The sequence below is a fragment of the Parasteatoda tepidariorum genome, chromosome 4 (assembly GCF_043381705.1).
Source record: "Parasteatoda tepidariorum isolate YZ-2023 chromosome 4, CAS_Ptep_4.0, whole genome shotgun sequence".
Taxonomy (NCBI): Eukaryota; Metazoa; Arthropoda; class Arachnida; order Araneae; family Theridiidae; genus Parasteatoda; species Parasteatoda tepidariorum.
Window position 1 is genome coordinate 65,967,005 of NC_092207.1, and position 17,031 is coordinate 65,984,035.

The following is a 17,031-nucleotide window of genomic DNA, read 5'->3' on the forward strand; positions in this document are numbered from 1 at the left end:
AATTAATTATCATATTTGAAGTCACCCCCTAAACCATTAAGATTAAATCCTAGAGCGTGAAAATCCGATCATTAGATCAAAAGGTATTCTGAGTGGTCCATTTTTTTTGCACTGTATTTTATTTCTGGGAGGGTAAAAAAAGCATAGACTACTCAAATCACAAACATTTGATAATTTCCTAGCATTTTCTAAATAACCGTCGAGAAAAGCATGGAGTTTGACAGTTAAAAGAACAAAATCGTAAAAAGTGCTTTAGATTAAAAAACCATTTCATTTAAGCATGAATTAAAACGTCTTAATGTCTCCTCATATTTAACAGAAGTCAATTTTTTATTCAAAATCATTTTAAATATTGATGAAAATTACGTTCTCCTGTTAAGTTTGTCCTCTAAAAGGAATGAAGTAGTGACTGCATTCGAAAGTAGTTTGTAATCGCTACATTTAAAAAAAAAGCAATTGTAGTTACCTACAAAGAAAATGTAGTTTTTTTCCGACCACTGCTTGACCATTTTTACTTATTTATTCATTTTTAGAAGAACTAAGAAGCGCAAAATCAAAAAATGTTTCTGGAAAAAAATCCGTAGTCCAACATAGGCTAATTTTAAGATATGTTCTGAAACTATTAAAAAATACATAAGACGCAAATTTTTTGTGTTTTTGAGTTTCTCAAGTATAATAAACATAGTTTAGTTACGTTTTAAACCCTAGGTATCTCCGTAACAATAAAAAATTACTATGCATAAATTCTTGTAGTTTAGGTTTAAACAGGTACCCTTAGGAATCTGGATTGCTATTTCTCATAATTCGATAACCTTTATGTATATTTGATTTTCTCATTTAAATATTAATTTATGACCCTAATGTTTTTGAGAATAATTTGACTGTTGAACTTTCTTTATATTTGATGAAACTAGCAAGATTTCTCAACGATTTTGTCTTCGCCAAGTAAAAGTGGATCACATGATCCCGAGCTGCACAAAATATATCTTTTTCGGTTCAGATATGATTAATAGCATTATGCTATCAGCTTTCTAAAGAATATGTAATATCATATGCATTTGATGTAGTTCAACCAATTCCAGAAACTTGTGCCATTAAATTCTACATTCAACTCAACTCGACTCTTGCAAGCTGAGAATCGACTCTTGCAAGCTGAGAAATTGAAGTTAACAAATAAAATGAGGGGTAAAATTATGATAGAGAATTTCTACTTATTTAATTATTGATACTTAACTGTTACAAATTAAACTACTAGCAGTCTAAGTAAGGTAAAACAACGTTTAAGAGCACAAAAAATACATAAAATGCAGACAGCTGCTTCGGATGCTCAAAGGGCAACCTTCATCAGTGCAACAGAAAGAAATAAGAGAACAGGGTAAATATATATAGACCCTTCCCTCCTATTGGCCGTTGCTCCAAACCCTCTTGTGACGTCATCTTTCTATATATATTTACCCTGTTCTCTTATTTCTTTCTGTTGCACTGATGAAGGTTACCCTTTGAGCATCCGAAACAGCTGTCAGCATTTTATATATTTTTTGTGCTCTTAAACGTTGCTTTACCTTACTTTGTATTTCAGCACAAAGGTCGCCCTTATGTGTATTTACTAGCAATCTCTTTCAAACCATTAAATTTGCCCAGAAAATAAGAAGTCATTATAAGCAGACTACGATTGAAGACTAACGTTTTACCCAAATGAGCTAGCTCCCGTATGTTTAAGGTGTAGAGAACTCTTAAGAGTGAAATAAATTCTGACCCAGGACATAAAAAAATAAACAACTCAGACAACAATACTACATTAATCTGAGATATTCCACACAATGGTGCTGGATTTTAGAATTAGAACATTCAGTAATTTAAATATAGTTTTACTTTTTAAAATTCATCTCACTAAGTTTGAAGTTCGGTATTAGTCAAATATGGCTCCCAATTAAAAAAAATTAACAATTTATTTTATCAATATCTGATAATGTGCAATTCAGTTTTTATTTATAAGATGATACATTTTTATTAGATGCTTTTGACAAAACCATAGACAGATTTGGAAGAATAGATATAGTGGTTAATAATGCTGGCGTGGCTGGGGAAAATACTTGGAGAAAAACTATTGATGTCAATTTTGTAAGTAAAATTCTCTTCTTAACTGTTGTTATTAGTCATATTGAATTTAAAGAGTCGTGGTGGCTCAGGGGATAGAGTTCTCGCCTCCCAATGAGGTGAACCGGATTCGAATCTTAGCAATGGATGGTTGATTCGAATTTCGCACACTTGCATCGACAACAGCGATGGCGTAAAATATCCCCAGTGGTAGACGGATTATGGGTTAGACCCCTTGCCGTCTGGCTACCCGTGGGTGGTTTTCGTTGTTTTCCTTTCCATACAAAGCAAATGCGAGTTAAGTTCCTTCAAAATGTAATCCACGAAGGCAAATTTCTCCCAATACTTGATACAGGAGATCCCTTGTCTTCTGGATTTTTTTCAAAATTCCGAGGAGTTGAACATTGGTAGTCGAAAGCTCAAAATTGGGTCGGTTATTTAACGAAAGTAATAAATAAATTTAAAGTCCCTGTAATATATTACTTCTGGGTTACTTCTTACAATTCATCACATATTTCAATCCTTTTCCTTATTTATAACCGACATCATTTTTCAATTTTTAGTAGTTCAGTTTTTTTTTTGTCCTGGATTTTAGATGAAACTCATTAGTCTAATTGTATTTCGACTTATTATTGGTATTTTACGCTGTATATAACTATATTTTATTCAATTAGCGATTTTGTCCATATACGTATGCATCTTAAATAATCTGGTAGTTTAGTTTCATTTATTGTCTGTCCAGAATTAGTTATACATGAAATTCTTCATCCTAAAATTTTTGCTTCTTTACTCGTTATTAAATATTTTTACTACATGTACCTATTTTACTGCAGTTATGATCCAACCCGATTCTATTTCACATATGTATACATTTTAGCATTTTAATAGATGTACAACATTTTACCTAATTCGTGTAATTTAATATCAATACGCACATTAATAATTAGACGTATTATTTGAAAATAAATCTGTAGTGTATAATTTGCTTTTGATCTGACTCGAAATCCATTTCTTTAGCATATCCCCTTTTTTTCATGCAATACGAAGAAGATAATGTTTCTAGCGATTATTTCATCGTGTTTTGCAAATTATAATCCTTCTAATATACACCGAAGAGCCATTACATTATGACCACCCTGCTAGTAACATGTAGGACCACCTTTAGCCTTCAAAACTGCTAGCACCCGTCGTGGCATTAATTCCACACGGTGCTGATAGGTAATCTGAGTTATATGGTACCAAGAGCTCACCAACTGGTCCTGCAATTCCCTCACATTGCGAGGGGGTAGCGTAGCAGCACGAATTTGATTTTCCAAGTAGGACCACAAATGCTCTATTGGATTAAGATCAGGTGAATTTTGGGGCCAAGACATGACTTGAAAGTCACTGGAATGTTCCTGGAACCAATCCATCGAACCAATCGACCCTCATGGCATGGTGCATTATCTTGTTGGTAAACACCTTCCCCCGCAAGAAAAACTGTTGCCATGAATGGGTGAACCTGGTCTGCAACTATGTTCAAGTAGCTTACAGTAGTCAGGGATTGTTCTATGAGGATTAAGGGTCCTAATGTGCCCCATGAAAACATTGTTCCTTGGAGAGAAACCATGAAAACCTGAGCGAGCCCATTGTTATATATGGAGGGTGGTCATAATGTAATGGCCCTTCGGTGTACATATGTTTTTGCACTTTATTATAATCTCATCAGTAGTACTCAATATTAGACTTGTCTCTTGCACTCAAAACTTCAGATTAATGATCTAACTCTTCTGCTTTGTTGTAATATTCTAATATCAGTCATGCTCCACCTTAACACTATTCAATGTCTTAATTTTGAACACGCCTCATAACTCACAACTCTTAGACCATTAAATCCAAATTAATAATTTTGTTTTAACTATTTACAAATTTGTTTCACAATTCTATGCTTTTATTTACAGATTGGAGTATTGCATGGTATTAAACTTTGTTTGCAGTATTTGAGCCTCGAAAATGGAGGTTTAGGTGGCTTTATAATAAATACTACATCTGTAGCTGGTTTCATTAAACCCTTCATGCAATACGAAGAAGATAATGTTTCTAGAGATAATTTCAGCGTGTTTTGCAATTATAATCTTTCCAATAAACATATGTTTTTGCACTTTAATATAATCTCATCAGTAGTACTCAGTATTAGACTTGTCTTTTGCACTCAAAACTCCAGATTAATGGTCTAACTCTTCTGCTTTGTTGTAATATTCTAATATCAGCCATGCTCCCCCTTAACACTATTCAATGTCGTAATTTTGAACACGCCTCATAACTCTCAACTCTTAGACCATTAAATCCAAATTAATAATTTTGTTTTAACTATTTACAAATTTGTTTCACAATTCTATGCTTTTATTTACAGATTGGAGTATTGCATGGTATTAAACTTGGTTTACAGTATTTGAGCCTCGAAAATGGAGGTTTAGGTGGCTTTATAATAAATACTGCATCTGTAGCTGGTTTGTACATCATTTCGTAGTTGTGGTCTAAATGTTTATGTGAATTTAACTATCTTCAAATTGTACACAAATTCCATTGCATTTCAGGTCTTTCTGGATGCCCAGTTGGTCCTGTTTACAGTGCAACTAAGTATGCCGTAGTTGGACTTACGAAGAGTTATGGTGTACGTATCCTGTGCATTTTTATCTTTTCACAAAAATTTTACTTTGAAAATGCGGCTATCCTTTGTATTCGTTTAAGAAAATCAGACGAATAGTCATTTCTGTCGAAAGTTTACTTCGTAAACTTATAGCCCATTAAAAAAATCACAAGATATTTTTATACGTACGCTACGAGGTATAATAAAAAACCTATAACTAGTTTTATTACGAACCTAAAAGTTAAGTTGCAATACACTACTCTTATAGTTGGTCTATAGAACGAACTCCCCTCGTCACAAATTCTAAGTCCATTTTATGTTATGGAAACACAAGAAATAACGCATTTTAAAGTAGGGAGCTTCTTTTCCTCTGATTCCTTTTCTCTCGTTGATCCGAGTCAAAATCGGTCTTAAATAACGATCCAACATCCGTACTTGAATTAGTTTAACCTCGTAATCATAGTTACCGCCACCACTCCAGACGAATGGCTAGGGGAGTTCTTTGCATATACAAACTATACGTGGAGCACAGATGCCAACATTGATGCCAAAATTTTAAGTATTTCTAAAAAACGTTTTTCGGAAGGATCTTCAGCTGCTTCATTGTTGTCCTCGCAATATTGATGATGGTATCGAAACTTTTTCATTTTTTCCTCATCATGGGCTTTATTTTTGGGAATTATTCTAAACTAGGAGAATATTGGGGGTAATTATTCGAAGCAAGGTGCATTGTTGCCATGAAAGAGCAAGCATTATCATTTTTCTGAATTATCATTGCCGTCCAGGTGGCCGAGCGGTTAGCGTTCCTGACTGCGAAACCAATAGTTGCGGTTTCGAATCCCGATCAGGACATAGATGTTTATCTCCGTGTGTTAGCCTCTGTTTTGTGTCATGTGTGAATGTGGCCCACCCTATGTACGGGTATCTGTGGCAGTGTGGCGTGAGTAATGTTGCTTGTCTCCGTGACTTTGGTCATAAGATGCTCACCAGGCAACGCGAAATGAGGCACTTCCGGTATTTTTCACTTCCGGTATTTTTCTTGGCGAAGAACGATAAATTCAGTGTCTGCCATTAAAATAAAAATTATTTGTCCAATTGACAAATCACATTTTATTCAAAATTAGCACAAAGCTACTTACGTTTTACGCTATAAGCACGTTCAAAACTTATCATAGTTTATATAGTTAGCTAATTTTATTTCTAGTCCAAGATTCCTGTTTGGCTGTAACGCATTTCACACTTAATAAAAGGAAATGCTAAGAGTTAAAAAAAAAGAATTAAATCATATAATAAAAACCTATGTCTTTAAGATAAATACTACATTCTACTGCCGAGTATATGTTATTAAGAACTGATGAGTTATAAATTCAAAGCATCGTTGACATAGTAAATATTTTATGCACTGTGTCAAAACGTGTCTTACCTCCAATGGTTCTTTGCACCTTGAACATTTAGAGCATTTAATAACAAGTATTTGCGTTTAATTTTTGATGTATTATGTTTAATTTATGATGTATTATGTAATTATGACTTCTAATTTTCCAGGCAGATTTAATAATTTGAAAGGGAACATTGTTGATTTTATTTGAAACAGTTTGTTATTATATTCTTTGATCCGTATAACCACCAATGCTCCAGTCATATCTGTATAAATCATGAGTTGATTTGTAGTAGTATTTTATGTAGATTTCTCCATTTGTCTGCTTCTTCATTTAATGGAATTTCAAAATTACCACAAGATGAAAGTATATCAGAGTTATTATTCGTCAGTTTACTGTAAAAGTTTAAAATATGAGGTAAAATAGTATAAGTTTTTTTTTAACACTAAATCTCGATACATCAACGCAACTTTTCGAATCCGTATAACTTGTTGTACTGTATTTATTACTATTATTACAGGTTCTTATTTTGAGTTTAAGACATTTAAACAATATAAGGCTTTTGTGCTAATTAAGCTTAATAATATAAGGTTTCCTTTTACGCTAAATCTTGATGCATCAATACAACTCTTTGAGTTTGCGGCGACTGAACTTAACTTAATCGTAACCGCAACAGTTACGATCAGTAACTGTCTCTGTCATTCCGCGCGAAGACGCATTGTAGACGCACTGCTCTAACTTTCATGTTTTCCCTTGTGTTCGTTATAATTAAATATTAAAATAAATACTAATTAAAATGTAAACTACGTCTATTCATCTCCTGGACACAACCAACCACCACAAGTTCGTATAGCTTATAGTACTATATTTTTTACTATTATTATGGTTTTTTTATCTTGAGTTTACCAACTATATTAGGCTATAGTATTATCAACTATATATCTAATTTATCAACTATATTAGGCTATTTCAACTAAATGAGGCTTTTGTGAATATGTCACTTTTTGTCACTCAGGGCCAAATTATGGCCCTTACCTCAAAAACTCAGGGTCAAACTATGGCCCTTGCCTCAAAAACTAGCATAACTTATCTACCAATTAAATTATTTTTTAATGAAAACATGTATTCCATGTCCTCGGGAAAATTTTTTGCCTTTGCTTTCGCTTTAAACTTAGTGTCTACTAACCGTGCTGTTCACCCTGTATTTCTTCTCTCGGAAACATGCAATATTTTGTTGCAATATAGCTAATTTCGTCTCTTGTGTCATTGAACTCAATTTATTTCAATTCTCCAATTTCAGTCGGATTATCATTTCAACAAAACTGGAGTTAAAGTGAACGCCATTTGCCCCGGTGCTGTTGATACAGCTTTGCTTCGGAATTTTGCTTCGAGCTGTGTTGATGAAGAAGAAGGAATAGCAGTTGTGAAGAGGCAGTCTTATACAGAGTAAATACTTTCTTAAAGCATAATTTTTTTTTGTGATAAACGAATTTGTTTCATTAAAAAAATTCAACAACGAAATAATATAGACTGGCGAATGTTAAATTTGTTATACTAGCGACAATCATTGGTCGATTTTCTAGCGTTGTCATTCGGGGAGTTGTAATGAGGCTTTTTTTGTCGCCGTGTAAGAGAATTATATAAGTAGATTTTTAGCAAATTTCGATGGTCATGTGATCTACCTCTACGATTTCACCGCCTCGTGGTTTCCTATTTATAGAGCTTAAATGTGATAGATATGGGGAGGTTTAGATGGTTAAGTTTGTGGGGAGCTTCAGATCTCAATTCCGAACTAGATTTCCAGTTGATCTGCACCGGTTGCTGTGGTCTAACATGCCAAAAATCTCCTTTCAAATGAACTTGCTGCTTCAAATTTCAATTGTATCTGCGTCTAATCACCTTTCCAGTATACTTCAGTAGTTATTAGTCTGCATATTTCGTACTTGTTTGCCAGAAATCCTGGACAGCAGACTATTCGACAACATTATGGCTGGTATGTGGCTGGGTATGCAGCTTACTTTGTCTTCTTGGCTAAATCCAAATTAAACAGTTGTGAGTTGCTTAATATTAGGAGTAAGAGCCATAACTCCTTTTTTGTGTGAAAGATTTGACTTTACGAAAGATCCCCCCCCCCAAAAAAAAAATATGATGAAATAAAAATATATAAATTTTTGAATAAATAAAAATATCTGCATCTAAACTCCAAATTGAACTGAAATGTTGGGTATTAACTGATTTAGTTGAAAATTAGAATAATCTGCATTTAAATCTGCAGCAATGGTCCAATGATTTCCCAATTGATAAATTTTAAAATTTAATTTCTCTAGAGAATATAAAAAGAAATTGGACTTTGAGTTATACAACTTTAGTTATACATCTTCAGGTAAAATTTCGTGTCTGCAAATTTTATAGTTTGCCAACAATGAGACGAATAAATACCTCCTTGAAAATAGAAATCCTCAGCACTGGTAAACAAGAAATTTGATCATTTAGTAGTCCAAACGTAATGAAATCTTTCGTATTTAGCACCCCTTCTGCGCAACTAACTAGCCCGAACGTAGTGAAATCTTTTTAATTTAACCTCCACTGCGCAGTTTATGTTCGATACGTTGGACTATTTAACAGTTCCGTACTGAGCTCATCTCTCTTCTGTTGGACGAAAACTCACACAAACTTTAACTTATCATGTGCAGAGATATACAGATAGTGGAGACCACAAGGTTTGACCGAAAATTATGCCACTGAATCGATTAAAAACCTTTATTGATGGGATTAGCACAGTACATGCATTAAAAGGTTTCAAAATAGACTTCTGTGTTTATGGATAACGATATCAAATATCGATAGTCTGATCATTTGCTACTATAATATCCTGGTCGTATCGTACAGAGGTGTTATGTGAGTTAACATTTAATTTTAATTTGGACATTTTAATTTTGATAAGCAGTTAATTTGTATACGTTTCTATCTATCAAGTTTGTTTTACACGTAATAAAGAAGTATGTAATAAGTTTCGCGTAAAGTAGCTCGAAATTTTTTACAGTGTAGGTAGATGGGTTATTTTTTATTTTTAACTGTTTCAATTTAACTGCTACTGTGTTAATGGAACGTCGGTTTTAAGGAATATAAAATCAATTAAGAAATTATATTTTTATATGATACAAAATATTGCCACACTAAAAAAGTATTTAAAGATAAAATTTGAATTGAGTTAACTAAATTAAAAGGAAAATGTTTCTATCAGAGTTATTTATAATTACATTTTTTATAGGTTAGAAAATATTGGACAAGCTTTGATAAAAGTGTTGAAGGATAACAAAAATGGAAGTCTCCTACGAATAGAAAGTGCTGGCATGGGATACGTCTGAAAATTACTTACGTTTTGAATTTTTATATTATGTTAGTAAACTGATTTTTTTTACTAAAGATGTGTATTGAAACAATATAATGGATGGTTTCCCAACTATGCTGTTTACCTTTCTTAGCTTTCTTCCAAAAGGTTATGTACATTAATTTTTAACTTTTTTTTAAATTCGTACTTCTTCTTTTTTTCAACAATAAGATCAGTTAAAAAGTTTGAATTTTTTTCCCTTCCTAATTTTGACATCATTTTTATTTGTTTTTCAAAGCATTATAAAGAATAAATAACAGCTACAATTGTAGACGAGGTAATAAATTCAAGTAAATTTACTGTACTGTATGGTAATGACATTTTTGATTAAAAAAATTATACCTGCGCTTAAAAAAACCAAAATATACGGTATTTAAATCATTCATTTGAAGTTTTTCCTTTCATATGGTAACGGTTTACCGGAAATACTGGTTTTCAAAATTATAGTTCTTACAACCACATATTTAGTAAAAGATACAAAACTGAAAAATAAATTTAACCTAAGAAGTGGTTTTCATGCCATGCTCTGAGGTATCATGATAAAATTATCAAATTTTATCTCATTCGCCAAATTTTATCTTATGTTATAAAGCTATATTTTATTGCTAATTTTGCCAAAATCATTTCCAAAGTACTTCGGTAAAAAATATCGAGCCTTTTTGGTGTTACCATAGAGCCAGAAATACGGTAAATTTTACCATAATCTGGTAGTTTAGACGATACTTTTTTTCTCAGAGTAGGATTTAAAAACAAATTGATGAACTTTCTTTAATGACATGCTATTAGGCATCATGCTATGCTAGCATAATATGAGTTTTGGAAACTTTTTGCGATTTATTTCTCTTATTTATTATTTAAACTTTTATATTTAAATTTTAAATTTTTCTAGAAACAATTTTAAAATTCCATGTATGTAGCATTATCGCACATGTAACAAACCTTGGTGTGAGAAGGAGAAAAAACTGTCACATGCTAGTTTTATTTCTAGTTTCACACTTGGTTAACTTATCAAATGCATTTTATGACAATTAATTCTTGGTGCTCATCTGTAAGTTCTCACCTTAGGTGCTCATCTGTAAGTTCTTAAAACCTAATAAATCACCAATCTTGTAATCGGAATTATGAATTCAAACTAAAATATTATAAGGCAGTAATATTTAAGCAAATTTCCGAAGCTTGGTAACTTGTTTATGGTAAACAGAGATAAGAATAATTTTACCAGTGGCATATGTAATGGGGGAGATAAATTTCTCTACGATTTAAAGAATATCGGATACTGAATATTTACTTATCGGATACTTTAATAAAATAAAATTTATAAAAAAGCCTTTTTTTACACATTTATAGGTACTTTGCAAAAAAGTTATATATTCCATTATCATCATAAAATTCTCAAATCTGTGAGTTACTTTAAATTAAATAGGGAGAAAGTTTGAAAGTTGATTGATATCCCAACTATCCTATTTTATCACATTTTAGACATTTTACCACGTTTTAATAAGTACCACTTCTATTTTATGTGGTGATAAGTTGCTTGGCAGCTTTATTTTAGGTAAGCAGGATTTGTTAGATGAAATAATCTAATATCTTTTTTCTATTTCTACTTCTATGCAAACTTGGTATTTGTTGCTTGGTATTGGTTGTATACAACAGCTTTATTGTGTTTACAAATTCATCTAACTTTTGAGTGTATCTATTTCTCTATGTCAATTTTAAACAAATAAATTAGTTGTAAGTATGTTGTAAATTGGTCTTTTCTTGAACCCTTTATCATCAGACCGAAACGATTCTCAGATATTGTCTTTTCCTACTTCCGCCAAGCCTTGGAGAACATTCTCTGATGTATTGTAACTATGTCATAGTTCTATAAGTTTACTTCCTTTTATGAACCATATATATACTGTTTTCTTCAATGTAACTTAAGCTTAGTTTAGTTCACAATACTCCACGGTCCATTGCCTCATACCGTCTTTCTCAATAGAGCAACTTATAGAAGTTTAACTAAATTGCAAGCAAAAGATCTTTCTGAAAGCACATTATACATTTCATTATGTCCATAAAAGGAAAAGTAGCTCTTGTGACAGGTGGAGCACGAGGAATTGGAAGGGCTTGTACTACTGCATTGCTCCATAATGGAGTAAAAGTAAATATTATTGTATACATTTAATCAGAATTTCCTTATATTTACTGAAAAATATTGTTATTAGACCTATTTGTTTATTTCAATCACAAGGGTATTCTATTTATTCAAATCACAGAATCATAAGGTTTTTCTGTCACCTCTCGCTTTTCGCACCTACCCCCGCTATTGCTTCAATGTGATTTTTATGCCTTAACGATAAGTAAATTGCTACATCAAAATTAAAAAAAAAAAAAAAAAAACTATTCATTTAAAACTACCACAAATTTTTTGTTAAACAAAAACTGAGTTCCGCAGATTTAGTTTCCGAATGTGTTGGTTTAAAACTTAAAATCAAATTTATTTTTGTTACAATTGCTATTCCATGAGCTAAATTCTTTAAAATAAGAGTTTAATTTTTAGTAAATAAAAAAAAACTGCTTCCACTGAAAATAATTATTCTGAAAGGAGACGAAAAGTCAGATCCTGATATTGCATTGCAATTTCACATAATTTTTATTAGTTTAATGAAATTTATCAGTTTAATTTACGTGTTGAATTGAAACAGTTTCTCATAAAAAATACTGAAAATGTAAATATAACTGTTACAACTCATTGTAACATGTTTTAAAGACCTCAATTTTGTCACATAAGCACTGAACTTTTAACTATACATGTGGATTAAGGCTGCATGAAAACAGAAGAGTGCCCACCCATTCGGAGGATAGACACATAACTATTTTTCCGATTGCCCGTGTCAGCGAGGGGTCAAGGATCCACAGTAGATAAACTGCATTAGCAGAACTCTCCTTTTGATTCCTAGTGTGGCAACGCAAAATCAAAAAACAGGTTTGAAGAAGGTGGTTTTTTTGGCAGTCGGATAGCATGGATGTTTTGTACTCTAGTCTCCATGTCGTATAGAGAGTTCCTCGTATCAAGGGGGCTTTTGCCCCCCAGGTTGATGATTCCGGCCTTACTGTATGTGGATGAAGATGATGTGATATTTTAGAATTTGTGACAAACCAGGATCGCTTTCGATCCATTTGCTATTTCCCCCCCTTCTTCTTTTACAGTAGTTTGTTTCTTCAGTCTTCAAAATGTTTATTAATTTTGACCGATTTGAAATTATTTTTTGAAGGATTTATTCCCATTGATACTTGAGCAGCTCAATAAATGTTGCGAGTATATTTTTTAGTGTTTCAGTCTCCTTTTATATTGTCTTATTTAATCTAATTTTTCAACCATGTAACTTTATTTAAAAATAATTGTAATTCTAGAGAATTCGATAATAGCATTGTATTAACCTTATACGACTTAAATTTTAGTAATCTTTCATGGTAATGGTAATATAATTTTATTAATAATGTTCTAAGTTTTTCAGTAAACAGTTTCATCTAATTTTATAGTAATTAATTTTTTTGCCACCACGTGCAGTAGTGTTTTTGTAGTTACTGATCTAATATTAGGGTACCATGTGGTACAGCAAAAGTTATTATGTTTACTTTATTGAATTTAGCCACGAGAGTTATTAATAACATTACCTTATAAATCTCTCAAAAGATTCTAATAAACAACTAGGGGGAGAAAACTACTTTTATTTGCAAATGTAATGGTAAAAAAATATAATAACTGTACTTTTAGTCCTTATGATATTTAAGAGAAACAATATATATATATATATAGATCCTGATATTGNTTTCTCTTTTGAAATTACATTATGACGCATTCACATACATTATTAATACAAACACATTTTCCATGGCAAGACGATGAGGCAACCACAAGCACTTCCACTGGTTCTAGAGGTTCAAGAGGAAAAAATGCACAATATTACCGTTATTACAGAGCACGGAAGCGAGCGGAGCAGGAAAAAGAGACGTTGAATAGAACTAGTGATCCTTCTACGACTGCTGATTCTTCTACAATTAACGTCGCAGGTTACGAAGTTTAACTTCTTCCGCGCGGAGGGACTCCACGCACTATTTTCTCTAGTATTTTCTGGAAGAAAAAAAAGGTACATCAAAGTAGAACATTTTAAAGCAGGCTCAAATAAAACATTTAATTTTGTTAGAATTAAATTTCAATACAGTTTAATATTGGTGTTAAAATTAACATGTAGTTGAAAAAAGGTTAAGTTGAATGGATGTTTAAAATTTCAATTTTAATAATAAAATAAATCTGTTAAAGAGGAAGAAAAAATTAAATCTGCCTTTATAGACTTAAATCACTTATAGAGGGGATGAAGAAATTTACTTTTATGAGAGTAAATATCGAAAATATTATAGAAATATACTTTATGCAAACTACCTGATGTTTAATATGATTTATTAAAAAATTATATAGTAAATTTAATAATATAAATAATAGAAACTTGAATACTTGCATCAATTTAAATATTTACAACATGGAGAACAGTTGACTAATGAAAATGGAAAAAATATTAAAGAAAAGAAAATTAAACAAATATGTATGTTTTGATCTTTAATAAAAATGTCATTAGTTGAAAGGAAAGGGTCTAATGAAGAGCATTATTAAGAGGAGGATGTTCACATTGCACAGAAATTGATAATGACCGTATTTAAACTGCTTGACAATTGCTGAGGTACAACTGATTTATGCAAAGTAGCTTTCTTGACAACCAACCAATAACTTTAAAACAATTGTAGAGGGCGTGGTAGAGCAGTACCTATTATCTGTATAAAAGGCTGTGCACACAATCTCATCATTTATTCGATAATTCACAATGTTAGGTATTTGATTGAAATAGCATCATAGCTTGTAGCATTTAGTTATGCGAAATTCAGTGCGGTGTGGAAATATTTAAGTGCAAAATATTAGCAAGATATCATTTGATTTTTTACGACCCTGAAAAAGCAGTTAGGCGACTTGAAGCAGGTCAAAATGTTACCCCTGAGGCAGCAGTATCGGAAGTGTCAAAAAATGTTATCTCTCAATTAAAAATAAAAAAAGCTAAAGGCGGAGATTCTATGCATACCGGTGGTAATTGTAGGAACATCAGATCTCAAGAGTATCCCCAGTAGCGAAAAGGAACAGAAATGTCACTCTTAGGAAGACCTTGCAACCACTACCGGTACACATGTTTCTCCCAGAACATCTCACGGCGATAAAATCAATTAGGTTGGCATGCATGGAAACTTGTTCAGTGCATTCCGCTCAAACACGTCATCGTCGAGAAAGATTTCGTCGGTGTAAGGAACGTATTCGTTGGGGTAACTAGCAAAGGTCCAGATTCATGTTCTCCGATGAATCTCAATTCACAATGAAAAGTGATTCTGGCTACCAGTAATAGTGTGAGGAGAGAGGGAAACTTGGGCAGGCTTGCCAAGGCTCTGTTTTCGTGTTAAAGCTTTAAATCCTTTTCCTGATATTTATATTTAGGCTAATGGTGTTCCTCGAAGCAGAATTTTAAGTGTAATTTTGTTTATAATTCAGATTTCACCAGTTTTGCACCTATTTTCACCTGTTGTTTTCGGCTCTCTTCATATCGAAGATCATTTCTCATCTTCTGGATTCACGTGTTTTATGAATATAAACTTGCAGTATGTACATTGATCTTAGATCTGTTTTGCTCCGACAAGCAGTTTTTCAAAATGTCGGACAAGTTGAAGGTCAAGGTCAAAGAAGAATGTTTATAAAAATGCTGTAATAAAATAATAATAAGGTATAATGGTGATTTTTATTATTATTGCGATTATTTTATTAATAAAGTGCATTACTGATGATATGAGAAGTCAGCGAAACAATCATGTTATCAAAGTGGCGTTGATAAGATGATAAGCTTAACGCATTTCTTTAATGACTAATTCAGTCCTGTGCTTTAATTTCTACAGCATGCCTGTTACGCCCTGATTTCTGTGTGTATATGCATTAAAAAAGGGTACGGGCTTAAAATGAAAAAACAGATATTACTTTTTAAACTAAACATGCAGATCATGTATGTTTAAAATATTGCAAAATATTAATAATAAATAAATAAAGTAATTTAATTGTATTCCATAAATAAAGAAATTTTTTTTAGTATATCTTAAAATTGTTATTTCAGCACTTTTTAAATTTTTAATCTTGTCTCCAATTTTATTCGTTATGAAGTCAATTAAATCTGTTCTGACGCACAAACAATCAGATGTAAGCTTAAATATCAATCGGCATTAATAAAATCTTTTCACTTGTCATTCAACCGATGACCTTGATGCTCTTATCTTTTGTTGTTTGAAGACATTATTGAGATAATTCTTGACAAAGAGCATTGTATTTCTTCTTTTAAAAAAGTAAAACAATACCTCTACATAACATTATAGCTAATTTTTTTCACAAGTTATTTTAAGAATTCTATCTTAAATACACTGGTGGGAGAAATTAAGAGAGTTTGCAGACTTAGTCTATTATTTCTAGAACTACTGAACCGATTTTAATGATATTTGATCCGTACATACATTGATACAATACAAAACAAATAACAGTTCAACATTTGTAATACACACGCATGATCGTGCATAACACTCGTTGGAGTCGGAAGGTATGAAATTGCCTCAGCGCAATTCAGAACAATTGCCACAGGAAATGATAAACTGCCTTATTTCAAGCAATGAAATCACGCTGAAAGGCCAATCTATCTGTAAGAAGAGATCATTAACCCATTTTCTGTTTGTTTATTCAACAGCTTATTTTTTGTTTTTGAAACCGCAGTTTCATATCTTCCAACTCCAACGAGTGTTATGCATGATCATACCTGTTTATTACAATTGTTGAATGGTTTTTTGCTTTGAATGGTTAGATATGTACACACAATTTTCATTAAAATCGGCCCAGTAGACTGCAAACTCTCTTACTTTCTTACACCAGTGCAGATCGTAGAGAGAAGGCATGCGAGTTTTTCTGAACAATTTTCAAATCAACGTCCTCCATAATGTTTGGTGCTCAAATTAAGGAATCTCGGTTCTGCTTATAAAGTCCTTTTCGGATCACACCATTCGTTGATTTCACTTTAGTTTTGCTCTATACCCAGGCTTTTATAATTCATTATCTTTGCTAATTTATTTTATAATTAGAAAGATATCAAACTTGTCCTTATCAGACAATCGAAAGGGCAGGAAACTTCATCTACCTCTTCGTCTATATTATCGAGGAAACCGTAAACCACCTAACCGACCTTCAAATATGCCACACTAGTATGCGATTGTAAACCGGGAATTCCAAAACCCATTTTCCACCTTACCCATAATGAAAACTTACAGGTGACAAAAGAGAGAGAGAGAGAGTGTGTGTTAACATATCACATCACCCAACTATGGCCAAGCACCTAGCTCCATTTTTAGGGCTCCATCTTTTAACTGCCATCGCTGGAATGAAACGTAGTTTTGAACCTCATCAGACGCACAGTGCCTGAGCAAGTACC

The 17,031-nt window shown here is 32.3% G+C and overlaps 1 protein-coding gene across 2 annotated transcripts in view; it reads left to right on the forward strand.

Annotated features, from left to right (window-relative positions):
- The window catches only part of LOC107453580 (15-hydroxyprostaglandin dehydrogenase [NAD(+)]), a 28,765-nt gene extending 17,522 nt beyond the window's left edge, over nucleotides 1-11,243 (forward strand). Inside the window, exons 4-8 of one of the 2 annotated variants that reach the window (XM_043047167.2) lie at nucleotides 2,015-2,121; nucleotides 4,490-4,586; nucleotides 4,674-4,750; nucleotides 7,406-7,551; nucleotides 9,377-11,243. In XM_043047167.2, coding sequence (XP_042903101.1) covers nucleotides 2,015-2,121; nucleotides 4,490-4,586; nucleotides 4,674-4,750; nucleotides 7,406-7,551; nucleotides 9,377-9,473 — 524 coding nt within the window. In that variant the 3' untranslated portion in view covers nucleotides 9,474-11,243. Of the gene's footprint in view, nucleotides 1-2,014; nucleotides 2,122-4,037; nucleotides 4,329-4,489; nucleotides 4,587-4,673; nucleotides 4,751-7,405; nucleotides 7,552-9,376 lie in introns of those variants that run through there. The other variant, XM_043047168.2, reaches the window with a different exon arrangement.
- The last annotated feature ends 5,788 nt before the right edge of the window (nucleotides 11,244-17,031 follow it).